Source organism: Clytia hemisphaerica, unplaced genomic scaffold, assembly GCF_902728285.1.
Source record: "Clytia hemisphaerica strain Z4C2 unplaced genomic scaffold, Clytia hemisphaerica genome assembly, whole genome shotgun sequence".
Lineage (NCBI taxonomy): Eukaryota > Metazoa > Cnidaria > Hydrozoa > Leptothecata > Clytiidae > Clytia > Clytia hemisphaerica.
This window is the reverse complement of record NW_027103851.1, coordinates 2,054,199-2,069,952: the sequence shown is the minus strand read 5'-3', so window position 1 is coordinate 2,069,952 and position 15,754 is coordinate 2,054,199. Positions and strand designations below refer to the sequence as shown.

The 15,754-nt window shown below is 34.7% G+C and overlaps 1 protein-coding gene and 1 long non-coding RNA gene across 2 annotated transcripts; both read right to left on the bottom strand.

Moving 5' to 3' along the window:
• Window positions 1–11,444: 11,444 nt before the first annotated feature.
• On the bottom strand, window positions 11,445–12,005 carry LOC136807832 (ATP-dependent DNA helicase RecQ-like). The gene has a single exon (XM_067064454.1). The coding sequence runs from the start codon at window positions 12,003–12,005 to the stop codon at window positions 11,445–11,447; it is 561 nt and encodes a 186-aa protein (XP_066920555.1).
• A 59-nt stretch (window positions 12,006–12,064) lies between these two features.
• On the bottom strand, window positions 12,065–15,219 carry LOC136807755 (uncharacterized). The gene is made up of 3 exons (XR_010846716.1): window positions 14,867–15,219; window positions 13,236–13,384; window positions 12,065–12,555 (listed from the first exon to the last, which is right to left on the bottom strand). It is a non-coding gene; the product is annotated as an uncharacterized lncRNA (long non-coding RNA).
• Between the last annotated feature and the right edge of the window lie 535 nt (window positions 15,220–15,754).

Genomic DNA, 15,754 nt, shown 5'->3' with positions numbered 1-15,754 from the left:
TTTTTATCTCCTTAAGGTTTAAATTAGGAAATCTAAAGAAGAGATCGGAAAATCAGCGCGGGCTGGAAGCGTTCAAAAGCGTTCAAATGGCGCTCATTTTTCAAGAAGTCATTGCATTGACTCGAGCTTAGGGCTTTCGAACTTTTCCAAATTCGAATTCGAACTAAAAACAACAAACAAATATTTATTGTTGTTTTGAAAAGAGAGATTGGTGTTTTGAAAAGAGATGGTGCTTGATGAAAAGAAACGAAGAAACCAGCTGAACTTGAGGAATGAGAAGAAAGAAGATCGAATTTTTATTCTTTCATCGACAGGCAAGGCTCAACAGAGTTGTTGCTTCATTGCAAGAAGAGGATCTAAGCTGAAGAAATGAACTGTATACATATGGTGGGAAAGCCATTCCTTTTGGTTTAGATTGAATCTTGGTAGTATGTTGAAGTGAGCATCACTGGACTTGTTATGTTGTATGTTTTGAATTGATGGGAACAAAAACATTTTGCGCTTTTGGATATGGCTAACCTGGAAGAATTTATTCCTCCCCTTATTCAGTGGAAGGAGAAATTTTGTTTGTCGTTGTTTTTGAATTTTGGCTTGACCGACCCTCGATGATGTGGGCTCTTTGGTTGTTTGTTTTTTATGAATACGCATCGATGGTCAGAGATATAGAACATTGACATGTGACTGTATTATAAAGGATTTTATTGTTGGTATAATGGTATGATTAATGGTACTGTAATGACTTGTAAAATGTCGAAATACAACGACAAAACATGACATTATGTTTATGAATGCATTTTAACTGTTTTAAATTCCTGTGCTACAGCCGAGAAAAAGTCACAGATTTTTTACTTTTATGTGAAGAATTTGCTCCTGTTTGTCAACAACTCGAGTAAGAGGGTAAAAGACTGCCAAGTACTTGCCTCCAGCAAACTTAAGATAAGAGTTTCCCAACTTTGAAAAAAATCACAGTCAGTAAAATTTTGAGGTTTTATTCGGTTAGTGTAAAACACAGGTCACAGGTCACAGGTCACGGGTCACAGGTCACAGGTCATACAAATTACAGACCGGAAAACTGTAACGCACTCGTAACATACAACCCATAACATACAACTCATAACAAAAGTTCCTGAAAATAATAGATGTAATGGAAATGTAATATCAAAATATGGTATTTAGAAGACTTAAACGACAAATCATCAACCCCAAAAATTGACAACAAATGACACTTAAATTATGTAAATAATGATGTTATCTCGAAGTATGAGGTTTTGTACACCAATTAACAATAAAATATCTATCATGCGTAATAGGATGCCAACGCTGCAAGTGGATATAGATTGACAGGTTTTGAAAACAATAAATACTCCAAGAGAGCTGTTTTAGAGAGATGAAAATAGTGACGTCATTTTATCAAAAATACGAAGCAGGGGATAAAAATAATAAAACATTTATAAAATAATAATCCCATTGACGCTATTTTCATCAATTCTTGTTATCATACCCAAGGTGATGCAGGAGATAAAATGAGATATGACATTAGTGATTGTGAAATAGCTATTTTCCTGTTAGGGGCTGTATAAGGCAAAGGTGAGATCGATATTCGAATATTTCTTTATTCTTTGTATATAACATTCGTAACATGCGTATAACATTGAAAGGATAACTTTTTTGCATGTGTGATATAGATGTAATATATAATACAAGTATCACAGGTCCGTGTTATACACGGCATAAAACGCGAAATCACGTGGTAAACACGTGGGATGATTTTTAGCTTTAAAATAGTTCTAGATCAATAAAATACCTTTGGAATTATATCATTGACATTAACAACTGTTTTTCAAACATTTTTTTTGTGTTTCGCAGTAATCAACGCTGACCTGTCAACACTGACCTGTGACCCGTGACCTGTGACCTGTGATCTGCGTTTTACACTAACCGGGTTTTATTTAGTGGAATCGTTGAAGAATACTTGCTATATCTAAGTTTTTTTAATCTGGTTTTCTTTATTTTTATCTCAGGATTTTACAGCGCTAATAGTTTAGATATAATTTTAGAACTTTGTTAAATTTTTCAGAATTTACGATGCAAAATGATACAATATTCCTAATTAATATGGTTATTGAATTTTGAAACTACATAAGTCAACTTATTTCTATTAAACTCTAGTCTTGATATCCTCTGTATTTCACATCCCTGTCTCAATAAACCGAGTGATGTTTAAAGTTTGTTTGACTTTTTTTTTATTCTTTGGGCTCTTTGCAAAGAAGACCTTTTGAAGAGGCTAGAGAGGTACAGTATTTTCCCTCCCGGGACGAAATTTTGCCAAGTTTGCCAGCGGGTCATGACACAGGGGTGTTTATGTTAGGAAAAAAGCTTTCGATTGTTGTTTTTATTCGAACGTTCGAAATTTAAAATTAGAAAGATTCGAAAGTTCGATTTTGAACGCAAGGAGTTCGAAACCGGAAGTAAAACGAGTCTAAAACAAAAACTAAGAAATAAAAATACTCAAGGCTCAGGGCGGACAAATGATTATTGAACTTTTCACAACGATTAATGAAAAAAATCATATAATTTTCCTCAGATCCGTAGAAGTAAACGTCGTAAGTTTGTACACCTGAAGTGTTTGAGTACATCTCTAAAGAGGCTCGCTCTTCCTGAACCTGAGCAGTTGTCGGGGTTTCGCGGGGTTTACATTTACGAATTGATTATGAATCTATTTTAACTTGCAATAGGCTCTTCCAGAAAATGTTCGCACATGGGGGGTGGAGGATATATTGTCCGGTGGGGTAGCCAAAAATCATAAAAATTTGCCTTGTCCTGGGGGTAAATTTGCTCTGTCCGGGAGTAATTTGGGTTGTCCGGGGGGTCAACTGATGCTTGTCTGGGGGTAAAACCTGCTTTCCGGGGGGCCAAAAGTCACTTTGTCCGGGGGGGGGGGGGTAAATCACTGAAAATTGTTATATCCTCCACCCCACATACTCAAATTTTTTCTGGGAAAGCCTAATTTCTAGTGTGTGACCCTATTGATATTTTGCTTGCAACTTGCGAATTGAGTGACTTGCCTGAATCGCTTCGCAATTCTTATACATATACACTAGTACTGGAAATACTTTGGTACAACACTGACTTTTATCACATCTGACTATCGCTTGAGCCGCCATCTTGAAACGGAAAGTGATATATACTATCCGTAGATCTAACACGATTTTTTCTCCTATCCGTAATTCCGTTTTCAGGGGATATTGGGTCATTAACAGTTAGGTAGGGTCAGGGTTGCTAGTAACGGCTTGTCACTGTGCCGGGTGCATACTCGGCGCCTTGGGCCCCGCAGGGTTGCTAGTAACGGCTCGAATTTCAGTCAGGTTAAAAAAGGGGTACTTTTACCCATATTATAATAACATTACCCCCGTCTTTTTTGTCATTCTATAAGTATTTTCAAATTTTGTCCTCTGTTGTGCGAGTGTGGCTCAACGGATAGCGTGATGGCTTCCGAAACCGAAGGTCTTTCTTTAGTGGTGGTTCGAATCCGACCCGGTGCGATGATTTGATTGGTCGAAAAATGATTGACAGGTATCAAAACTTAGTCAGAAATGAGAAACTAAGTCTCAAACAGTCAGTAGAAGCAAAGATACAGAAGAAAGATAGGAAAGGAAAAGGAGTAGAAGGAGTGTTAGATATACGGATAGTAGACGATCCTATCGTCTAGACTTAGGTCACTGTAAAAGGGAATAATTTGGAAGAGGGAATACCGCCCAGGGTGGAAAAATTTTCGGGGCGGAGTAAACAGTGGCGGTGGTGCTAACAGTCTAGACGATACCAATTCGGCGTTGTTGGGAAAAAATGTATTTTTACAGCTGTGTTCAGGGGGTAAATTCATACTTTGAAGTTTATAAATCGGGACAGCTGGGTTCTTAATTTCGCCATTTGGTAGATTGAAATGAAAAACCGTATCGATATTTTTTTGGGAAATCTTTTGAAGAAGAAAATGGATGATCCTGGGATTATTATCATGAATTCATGAATGAAATTTGGCTTAGACTGGATCGATATAAAGATCTTTCATCAGGTATAATTTCCAATCTTTATAACTGCATTAGTAGATATAACATTTCAATTACTTTAGTTCTAGATAGAAATAATGTAATCAGAATTTATTCAGATCTCAGTTCCTTTGAATATGGCAGACACAGAAGACCCTGCAGAGCCAAAAACACCCATTAAGACAATTTACCATCTTGATTCGGTGGCATCAGAACATTGTTGCGCACTTTGCTCTGAAAAGATCCTAGATCCTTACTACAGGAGAAAACTATACAAGTCCACGTCTGAAAATGCAGAAAAAACAGACGTCTGTAAAGAGATTGAAGATGTCATCGGTTCTCAGTTTGGTAGATTAGACTTGAAAATTGTTTGTCGAAAATGCTACCGACAAATACACTTCATCTCTTTAAAACGAGAAGAGCAGCTGGAAAAGTTCAGAAGGAATCAGACCAAAGTGAAGGAAGCATTTGTGATTTGCAAGTCAAAAAGAATGTCCAAGGATGGTGGTGGCCAGTCTAGCTCTAGGAAAAAGTTGGAGGTTGATGGAACTAGTGATACAGAGATTTCATCAGACGTTTTACCATTTGCCAATAATACTTTGCAAGAAAAGGAGTGTAAAGTAAGTATAAGATAGGCCTAGTTTTCAATAATAGCATGATGATAGCATATGTTATTTTTATGTTGAATGAAATAACATTTGATATGTTCTTATTTCCTTTAAAATTCAGTGATTATTACTTCTTATTTTATCTGCAAAATACTAGACTCAAAATGAAACCACATAGATTTCTTGAACCTTTTTAAATCCTTTTTAAAAGTTAAAAGTAATTTTTGGTCGTTAAATTTATTTGTTTTGTGTTCCTTCATGTCAAATAAATACACCATGATTTCAGGTCACTTTGGAATATGAAACAACGAAGGAAGATTGGTCACTATCAAGGAAAAAAGTTAAAATCATTAAATCTTTGTTAGACGGAAAAGTTGCAAATGTTTTATATTCACTCCATGCTAACCATCCTAATGAATTTAATGAAATATCATCAAAACTCCTTTCGAAAACCATCTCATCAGAGGTCAAAAAATTGTCTCAGTCTAAATTTTTCAATTCACAAGTCACGGATTCAATTCATCTAAAAGATTTTAAATTCGATTCACAATACAAGGACGCATCAACAAAGGCTCCATGCACACTCAAATTTATTGAAAATATCGGAACAAATCCAAGAATTGGAAGAAATAAACTGAAAACTAAACAGTCTTTGAGGCCATCTATTCTGACATCTCTCAATATTTTATTAAATTGCCGCAGTTGGCATTGCAATCTTTTCCCCTCTATTATTGGTTTAATACTGAAGAACGGCGATGCTGATAAGTTATGTATCAATCGTCTCAACTCGCTGTCTATGTCGGTATCTTACAACACAGTGATTTCAAAACAATTTGAATTGGAAAAATCTTTTCTTGATCCTGTCAAAGAGTGGGTTAAAACCTCAAAGGTTTGCAATTGTTTATTTATTGGGTCATCCAATAACGTTGAATTCAATTTCTCATACTGAAGGACTGAAATCTCTTCCTGTAATTCCCATTAGTTTGGTTTGAATAAATGAAAAGTTAAAGAGACTAAAGTCTAAAATAAAGCAAGGCAATTACTTTTTTTATTTTCTGGCTTACAGAATCGCCAACATTTTGTGCATTTTTGTTGTTAAAATGAAGTTCTAAGAAAAGATTTGTTTTCTAAGAATTGATTGCACTTTATTAGAGTGATCTTGACGATTGTCTTGGAATGATTAAAGAAATCGGAGCAATCGAGGATGATATTCCTATGATCAATGACGAGTTATCAAAATTTACACTTTCTGATGGTAGGGTGACTTATTAAAAACTACTAAAAACTAATTACTATAGGACAACCTAGAGCAAAGTTTTTATAAAGTGATTACCTTAAGTGGATAAATTTTTGCGTGGATTAATTTTTGCAAATTTTGGCCATTTTCGCAAAATTTAATCCACAGGAAAATTTTGAAGACCTTTCATTCGCAAAATTTAATCCACGTGGAATTTTTGGGAATTTAACAAGTCCACATGAAATTATCCACTTAAGGTATTTAAGAAAATGATTTTACTCCACTAAAGATTTTTAGTAATTATTAAATATATAGATTGAACAATAGGCTCTGCTGATAACTGGATAACCTAAGCATTTGGTATATAAAGGAAATTATCTTATATTTCAAAATTTATTCAAGACCTTGATGTCAGTTTCCTGGACAACTCAGCTGCGAAAGCAAATACAGTACAGATTTTGAATAGCAATGTTGATGATTATGATGTTCAAGGATCAAAGCTCCCCCTTGATTTGTTCAAACTTGGCGAACCACCCAACGAAGATCTTGATGACCAAGAAGACAACGACTACTTGATTCACTACGAGAGCTGGCAAATTGATAACGAGTCAACAATCCATGTAGATCCAACAACTCCTGTTAAAGAGATTGATTTCAGTATCCGTTTCTTATCAAAATTCATGTACATAGGTAAAAAAATTATGTCAACTCTGCCATAGGAGCTAAACTAATAATCAGCTAGATAATAGGTGGGATGATGTAACATAAAATTATTTGAATTATACTAGACCCAAGTCTGAAAATCTTGAAGAATCGCAATGCCCTGATGTTGTAATTCTATTAAATTCGTTTTCATATGCAGTACCTGTTTATTCTATTTAATTGATCAGGTGATAATTTGAACAAGCTAATTGGAACCAGGCACATGACGAAATCTAATCAAAACACAATGTTGAACATGTTCAATGCAATTGCAGTTTTGAACAGAGTACAAACCCCTTCTCATTTGTTTGGAATCCCAGCAAAACTACCCCAAAATCCCCAAGAAATCAACAAGGAAAATTACATTCCAACTGCTTCAGACAGGAAGAACCTTGTTGAAGAATTTGAGTTTTTAGTTGCAAAAGATCTTGTAAATTTGATTGGTGAACTTTCATGGGCAAAATCAAGTACCAAGACATGTATTCCTCATCCATATATGGAATTTACAAAAAAGAAATCAACCATTGTAAGTCACGTAGTATTACATTCAACAAAATTGGACCTTTTAAAAAGAAAAGTAATCATTAAATCTGCCTTAATACATCAAACTTATCTATTTTTTGTAATCACTTTTGAACCCTGCTTTAGCAGGAAAAATTCATGACTAAATTGATCTAATATTTGGGATTTTCACATCAGGTTTTCAACTTTCAAACCTTTTGAGTCTTGTACATTCATTTACACTATTTTTGTTGTGCTTTCTCTTTTCATGGACTTGCCAGAGTTACCATTATTTATTCCATTCCCTTATAACAAAGCATAAAGGGTTACACATACACACAAATAAATACCTTAAGGGAATTTTAATTTCGCGGGGATCGTATTTCGAGACAATTTTTTCCCCTTAATTCACGAAAATTAATCCTTGCAAAAATTTTAAAAACCTTTGGATTTTCCTCACAAAAATAAAGTTTTTTAGACATGTTTCCCTTGTTTTCAAAAAAATAAGCCAAATTTTTGCAAAACTTGCGAAATTTAAAGAATTGTTTTCTATAAGATAACGAAAAAATTGTGTACAATAATTTGCAGCCATTGTTTGTTTTTTACGTATTTTCTCTCAGAGTTTAAGTGGGTATATTTTATGGAACACACACACACACATACATACTAAAATAACCTTTTGTCCATTAGTATCCTTTTAGGGATTTTGAATTGTGATGAGACATCAAGTGAAGGAATGTTTGAAATTTTTGAGCATGCTTATCAGTTCGTTCCTGGGAATGGAAGTGACCATCAGCTGAAAACCTTTTTCATTGGTGATTTGAAAACTGTTGAACGAGCTCCAAATGTTCAATTGGAGCATCGAGATGGTAACACCTCATCTAAGAGATTCGAAGGATTCATTCCTTCACTAGCAGATTTTCACACATACGGAAACTACCTTGGGGTAATTAAAATTAATTTTCACCCTCTTTTTATAAGAACAGAAGGCTGAAAAATTGCAACAAGTAAGAACAATTTAAGAGCAAAATCTAAACCTGGAATTAGCTGAATCGTAATCAAATTCAGGGTCTCAATTTAACTAGAATGAAAGCAAAAACAAAAATTAATTCTTTTGAGTATTTTCATTAGGACTACCCACATTGTATTTTGTCTTCTTGATAACACTCGCTGACCCTTTTAATACTCTTCTCTGTCAGGTTCCCTTCCATACTTCCAAATTCCTTTTTAGCGTACTTATTTCTATGCTCCAATTCTCGATCAAGCTCAGAATTTGTTGATGGGAACCCTCTATTGTTCACTGAGCGATTCCACATCAGCTCGTGTGCGAGGGCAGGAGGTAAAAGATAATCTGGGCCAAGAGTTGCAAAGTGTAAAAAGCATACTTAGATTTGCTTGTAGTTTTGAAACACAGTACTAGCCATTTATGGAGTCTAATTATTCTCTCTCCATCACCATATTTTCTTGCGTTAATAAAGTTCTTAGCTAGGTATCCCATAAAGAGGGCATTTTTGGAATAATTTAAGATGTGATCTGAACCATCACTGTTACTGGTAACAAATGGCATGCTGGGTAAGAACTTGCTGACAAGTGTACTTACAAATTGTTTGAAAAGTTTTTCAGATTTTTCATGAACCATTTTTTTCCAGAACCAACGGTTATCAGCTTTTGCTTGTTTGTAAGCAGCTAATAAAAGTGCCTCTGAATACTTAATCAAGAGGTCTTCGCAATCATTCACAGCTTTCATTGGGTCTGCTTTAACTCCCCGAGCATTAAGGAAATTTCTAGCCTGAAAGAGGGTGCCCGTGTCACCAGACGATTGATTATTGTAAAGAAGCTTCCAGATGGACTAAAATTTAAAAATATTTTAATTCATTAGTAAAAGTTCATTCTGTGAAGGATATCACAGATAGGTTTGATTCAGAGGTTAAAGTCAGGCATGGAAGCGGGAGACATGTAAAACCAGACTAGAAAGGGGATATTTTGGAGCTTTCAAAGCAATTCGAAGAAAAACAACTGTTCAAATTTAAAGGCAATAGATCTCATCAAAAATTTCCATCTTTCCAGCATGAAATGTTTGAGAAGATAAAGGAGAAAGAATACAAGGAGTGGGTAACAAAGCTTGTAATGAAGTGGACACGTATGAATATTTATAGGAAGAGTCTAGACATCTACATACAAGACTAATTGACCTTTCACAACCATTTGAATTATTTTTAGACTTTTTATAGATTTTTGTATATACACGTTGTTGCAGTTTTGCCCAGTCACTCATACAGTTATTTATTTGAATATCCATAGTTTGTATTACTATTACATATTTTATACATTTTTTTTAGATACCTTAAGGGAACTTATTTTGGCGGGAACTAATTTTGGTGAATGATGAAGTTTTTTTAAATTTTGGTGGTTGGAACTGATTTTGGCGGATGATGGCCTAAATCTGTTCTAATTTGTCTTATTTTAAGCAATTTTGATGAATTTCAGGGATTATTTAAGCAAGAAAACAAAAAACTTTAATTTTGACGGAGACTTATTTTGGCAAGTGAGCAAAATATTTAATTTGTGTTTAATTTTGTCTAAATTTGCCAAATCCACTAAACTTAGTTCCCGCCAAAATAAGTTCCCTTAAGGTACTCGGAGTCAGATAGATCTTAAATGAATAAGATTATTTTCTAGATATGATTTGATTTAGAATCTGAAAGTTTCAGTATTTTCACATTTTTGTATATTGTTGATTCATGAATTTTTCTGCTCATTATTACTTTTTAAGTGTTTTAGTTTGGAAAAAAAGATTTAAGTTTGTTTTTCAGCGACCTATTCAAATAGTGTTGCATTAAAGAAAATGTAGAATTCAATTTTAGTTATCGTACTCAAGGTTTTTGATTATATTGCAAATTTTTTTAACATTGTTTTGTTTGATTTTACGTCTGCTTTTTGTCTAATAGAGATTTTTTGCCTTTTTTTAAACCAAAGACAATTTTTCACATACTCCGACATGATAGAAAAGTTCAAGAGTTTAAAAGTATGTAAATCTTCGTGATTTGCATGATCTCTAGCAATGGACTGAGTATTCTCGCAGCGTGAGTGTTGTGATCAATTGAATTTGACTTTTTCAATATCTCAAATCCCTTTTCAATTTTTTCACAGAAACAAAAAGTAAAATAAATGCTAAAATTTCAATTTGAATCGATAGATTGCAGCTTATCATTGTAAATTTCCAAAAAAATCATGGCAATTTTTAAATTTTTCTCCTGTGATAGATAACACAAATAATATCAAAAATATATCTATCATGTTTAGTTCCTGAAGAAAATCATTAGAAATTATCTTTTCCTACTTATGCTGTAAGAAAGAGTAAGACAGTTTAAAAAAAACAAAAAAATCTGAGTTCGATTCTCTGTCACAACTGCTACAACAATTTTAAACAAAGGAAAATTGAATCTCTCAAAAATCTGTCTAATAATCACAAATCAAAAAAAATCATGAAATGAAAAAATATTGAAGATGAAATAAAATTCTGAAAGGTTGAAAACAATAACAAACAGTATTATTTTTCAAGAAAATACAATAGAAGAGGCTGTAGAGGGACAGGAAACAGTTATGATAAATTGGATAAATTATGAATAGAAAAAATAGGCTGACATGTGAGCTTAATAAGATTGGTATAGTGTTTATCAGGATGTGGCTTTAGAAAAGAAGTAAAAAAGTACACTTGATAAAGTCTTGCTAATTACATTAGACTACTCTTAGGTGCCAAATAAACAGAGGGGTGGGAATAATTTCAAATTTTAATAAACGGGGGGACCTTATTGCCGGGAGGGGCTGGAAATTATACTTTTGAAAATTTCAGGGTAAATATAAGCCAAAATCAGGCTGTTTTGAGCAAAATAAGGGACCTTTCCTTTGACAGTTGTAAATATTTCGAAAATTAATAAACAGGGGGGAGGGGGCGTTTATTTGTCACCAAAGAGTACCCTGACCCCTTTGCTCACAGGGCAATTCCAGCTCTGGCATACTTCCAGTTCACAAATTTTGTAAAAACTCAAAAGGTCTTTTGAGCCTTACAGGATTAGACCAATGAATTGAATATTCAATGTTTTACTTATTCAAGATGGGTAAGGTATGAATTCTTTACATTTTGTCCATCACACAGTAATAACTGGCCAAGATCAACCTAGTTGACAAAGGAAATAAACTACAGTTGATGGACAAAATGCAACAGGCACCTAACAACCCATGTATATATTTGCCAGGACCACAGTTGACTGGCTGTTATCAAACTAAAATGAAATATACAAAAAACAAAATTTTATATATTTCATCCTCTAGCATATCATATGTGGTAAAGTTCTAGTGTTCATCATTCTCTATTTCTGGTTCCGATTCTGATTCTCCCTCCCGGCATTCCACTTGTTCTTCTACTTCATCATTAATAAGTTCATTATCTGGCAGTTCGATTTCGTCTCTCGATTGTAGAAGATCTACTAAAAATTCAGGTGATTCACAATTTCCACACTCACATCTTTGGTGACAAAAGTCACAACATGTATGTTTTGGTTGTATTTTGCTTGGTTTTGAATCATAAACCTCAAGATGAATTTCTCTCCTACAACGTTGAGTGTTTGTCACATAATCTCTAATATCCTTTTTCACATAGCGAGAAATGCAGCGTGGATAAAGCAGTAGTAAGGCAGAGCATTGAGCGTCATCTCTTCCTGCTCTACCAGATTCTTGGAAATATGAATCAAGATCTGATGGCACCCCAAAATGAATGATTCGATGTAGATCCTTGCAATCAATCCCCATTCCAAATGCTATGGTGGCTATCAAAATTCTCACCATACCATCAGGGTCTTGAAAGGCTTTGATTATCCTTTCCTTGATTTCTGGTCTCGTTGTGCGATGAAACATCGCAAATGGTCTTTCATCATACGTATAATCATTGTAGAATTCATTTTCAAAAGATGCTATGGTGGCTATCAAAATTCTCACCATACCATCAGGGTCTTGAAAGGCTTTGATTATCCTTTCCTTGATTTCTGGTCTCGTTGTGCGATGAAACATCGCAAATGGTCTTTCATCATACGTATAATAATTGTAGAATTCATTTTCAAAAGAGTCATATAGGTCTCTTAATCTGCTTCTGTCACAAAAGATAATGACCCTCTCTGCTTTGTAACCATTATCTCTTAGATTTTTGATCAATGGTGCAAATAAAGTATCACAATCTAAATTTTTTGTTTTTTTAACGTAATAAGTGATGTTAGACTTTCCAGGTGCCATAATTAGCAACTCTGGGGTAATCATTTGAAGGTTGGAAATAATAAATTCACGCGTAGACTTGGTTGCAGTAGCAGTCATTGCAACAAACGGTAATCTACGAGCCACAAATGACCGAATTTCAGCAAGTCTTGAGTAACACTGACGAAAAGCAGCCTTTTTTGGATTGTCCGATGTACCCCTGTAAGAAAATTAAAATGGTGACTTAGACTCAATTAGCAAATAATAAAAAAAATACCTTAAGGAGACTAATTTTTGCGGTAGACACCCACTTTTTGCCTAAATTCTTTTATTTTCCTAGGGGTTTTTAAGGATTTCTAGTATTTCCCATTTTGTGGAACTAATTTTCGCGGTAGACACCCCAAAACACGAAATATAGTTAGCTCCCGTGAAAACTAGTTCTGCGAAAATTAGTTCCCTTAAGGTATCATTGATAAAATTTTGTTCTTGGTGCCCTTTGTGGTGAAAATAACAATACTTTAAGCGTGCAAACTTTTGTGAGCATAAACTTTTAGGAAAAAGGGAAAAATTGACAAAAACTGTGAAAGTTTAAGTTTCTGCTCAGGAAAGTTTGTACGCCTGAAGTATCAAGTTGGCCAATAATAGTGCAGTGTTTTTCTTAATTTAATAGATAATTGGAGTCAAAAGGATGATCTTTTCTTATCTTTTAACAGAAATGAATTAGTGTGGATATGGGTGACTATCATCTCTAAAAAATAACTTCTGGTCCTGAAAATTAAAACACCACTTTTTATATTTTTTTAAAATACAGATTCCTTCTGAATTGACCTGCTCATTAGAGGTGGTGAAAGTACCCCTTCATAATACCCTTCATCTTAGAACGTTTCAAAAGTTTCATACCATTTTTCAATGCAGTGACTTTCATCCACAAAAACAGCTGATAATCTTGAATTGAATTCTTTCTTTTTCAAAAACTTTCTCCCAACATCTGATAGGATGGTTTCAGGTGAAACAAACAAGACGTGGACATCATTCAGCTCACTCAACTTCTAAACAGAAATAAGACTTACAGCAGATGATATCAAAAGATAGACTTGCCCCATGTTACAACCATCTTTTTGAGTTGAAAATAAAAATCTTTTTGAACAAGTTTTGGAATTAGAAACTGTTGACAGTAAACAATGCAAAACTTAAATTTATGAAAACTACTTATCTGTTAGTTGTGTATGTGTATAATGTGTAAATCTCGTGTTTGTGTTAATTGTCAATGTTTTTATGTGTTAGATACTTTTCCATGAAGTCATGCATGATAATTTTTATATGTTTAAAATTTCTCTATAACAAAAAATAAGATGCAAAGTTGTTGTAGTGTCATCGCTGACTGGTCTTTAACCCTCCTCACCCCGGGGTGCTCCTTGCATAGTGAATTTTTCTCTGCTGTGTCCGCTAAACCTATGTACATTCCTAAAATTCTATTTAAGAAATGAATTCAAAAATTTTGGACTAAAAATATGGTCAAGACAGCCATGGTGACTGCACATTCTGCCTAAAAGCGCAAGTCGGCCAAAACTTAAATTGCCATATGAAGAAGTACTTGGCCACTTGGGCTGAAACTTTGTATAGTAACTCATATTTGTATTAGTAACTCATATAAGGAAAACAATTTCATAAAAAATTCAGCAATTTTAAATTAGTTCTACTGGTCTTCGTAGGGGAAGCTGATAAGCCATTTTTGATTTTTCAGTCAATTTTGGCCAAATAAATCCAAAATGGAAGCCATTTTTGAATCTATTTAATGTGTATTTTCAAATATTCATTTTAATCAAACTCTGTACAAAAACAAAAAGTCCATACGATGATTGAGAAAAGTTATGACCAAATGTATTCCAAATCTTTGAGAATAATGAAACCTCAGCCCTTTTAGCTAAGAAGTGGAAATTTCATTAATCTTTTGTTTAGGTACCTTTAAGTCACATGATAATAGATAATAGAATGGCAATTATATGGTCTAGTCAGCTCTGTGATTTATTTGAAATGTGATCAGTAAAGAAAAGAAAGAATTGTTTTACGACCCCCTCTTCAAAAGAAAGACCCCCTGTTGTTCGCTTTTTTCGCCCCTTTTGCTACCGTCAACAGCTCTAACAACAGTCTGATAAAACTTGGGACAGCAATTCGGCCATCATTTCACTGAACCTCCAAAGTCATCTAACTAACATAGTCGCAAATCTAATATAAAGCAAAGTTGTTGTCAATACAGACCAGAAAGTCAACCATCTCATGATATGACCACTCGTCCCAAGTTAGAGCCGTTGACGGTATATTTCTACCCCTGTCTACCAGGTCTGATAGGTTCGTCTAAACATCAGCTACCCTTCTATTCCGAAGGACGGACAGCACCAGCAGGCAGGCAGGCAGCGTCAATCATTCACACATTTTTCGAGCCTCAGTGGAGCACCCCGTCGACAAGCAAGGGTAATTAGTACCCCTGGGTTGTCCTGGGTTGTCAGCCCAGCCAGCAACACCAAACTTACCAGGTCTTCAGACAAGCGTTTTGCTATGATCTCTTTCTTTTTTTAAATTGAAATCTGGTCTTCAATCAATGCTGTCAGTGGGGCAATGACCAGCGAAATTGTGGCCAATCTTGTTGATGAACCACCCTCAAGAGGTGGAAGTTTAGACAAAAAGAATGGCAAGCCTTGGAAAAGAAGACTTTTGCCATTTCCTGTCGGCTGACCAATGAAAAAATCCTGTTTTGGATTTGCAGCAAAAATTTCAAAAAACTTAAGTTGATATTCCCTCAAAGAAGGAAGACCAAACTTCAGCTTAATAGCTTCAAAAGCCTCAGAAAATTGTACATCCACAGCAGCCATTTTTCTTCGTCTCTTTCTATCGTCATTTGAGAGATGTTTTGTTTTCTAAATCCGAAAAGATATTCCCGCTCAAAACGTCCAAAAGCACACCTCCTGACTTCACGAAATTTTGCTCTGTTTTCCGTGGTTTTTCAAAATCCCGCTGACCTCTCTCAGAGGTCAGTCAGGCAAAATCGTTTGAGTGAAGATGCGCCAAATTGGTATCGTCCGTTTCTTCGAAACTCTCCCGCCGATTTTTTTCCCGTATACCGCCATAACGCCATGCCGCCATATTTTCCCGCCTTTACTATCATTGTAACGGACGATAACATCGTCTATACGGATAGTAGTTATCACCTACCTCTTGAAACACCACATTATGATCTGTTAAAACAACGTACGCTAAAAGTACCCAAAAAGTTAACCCGATCGGAAGAAAGTTGAGAAATCAAAGTGAGCAAATTATGATCTATAAAAACAACGTACGCTAAAAGTACCCAAAAAGCTAACCCGATCGGAAGAAAGTTTAGAAATCAAAGTGAGATCGGAAAATCGGATTTTTTTTTTGCC

Bases quoted from the DNA above. Each gene is read 5' to 3' on its own strand.
- LOC136807832 (XM_067064454.1), bottom strand. From the start codon at position 12,005: ATGTTTCATCGCACAACGAGACCAGAAATCAAGGAAAGGATAATCAAA.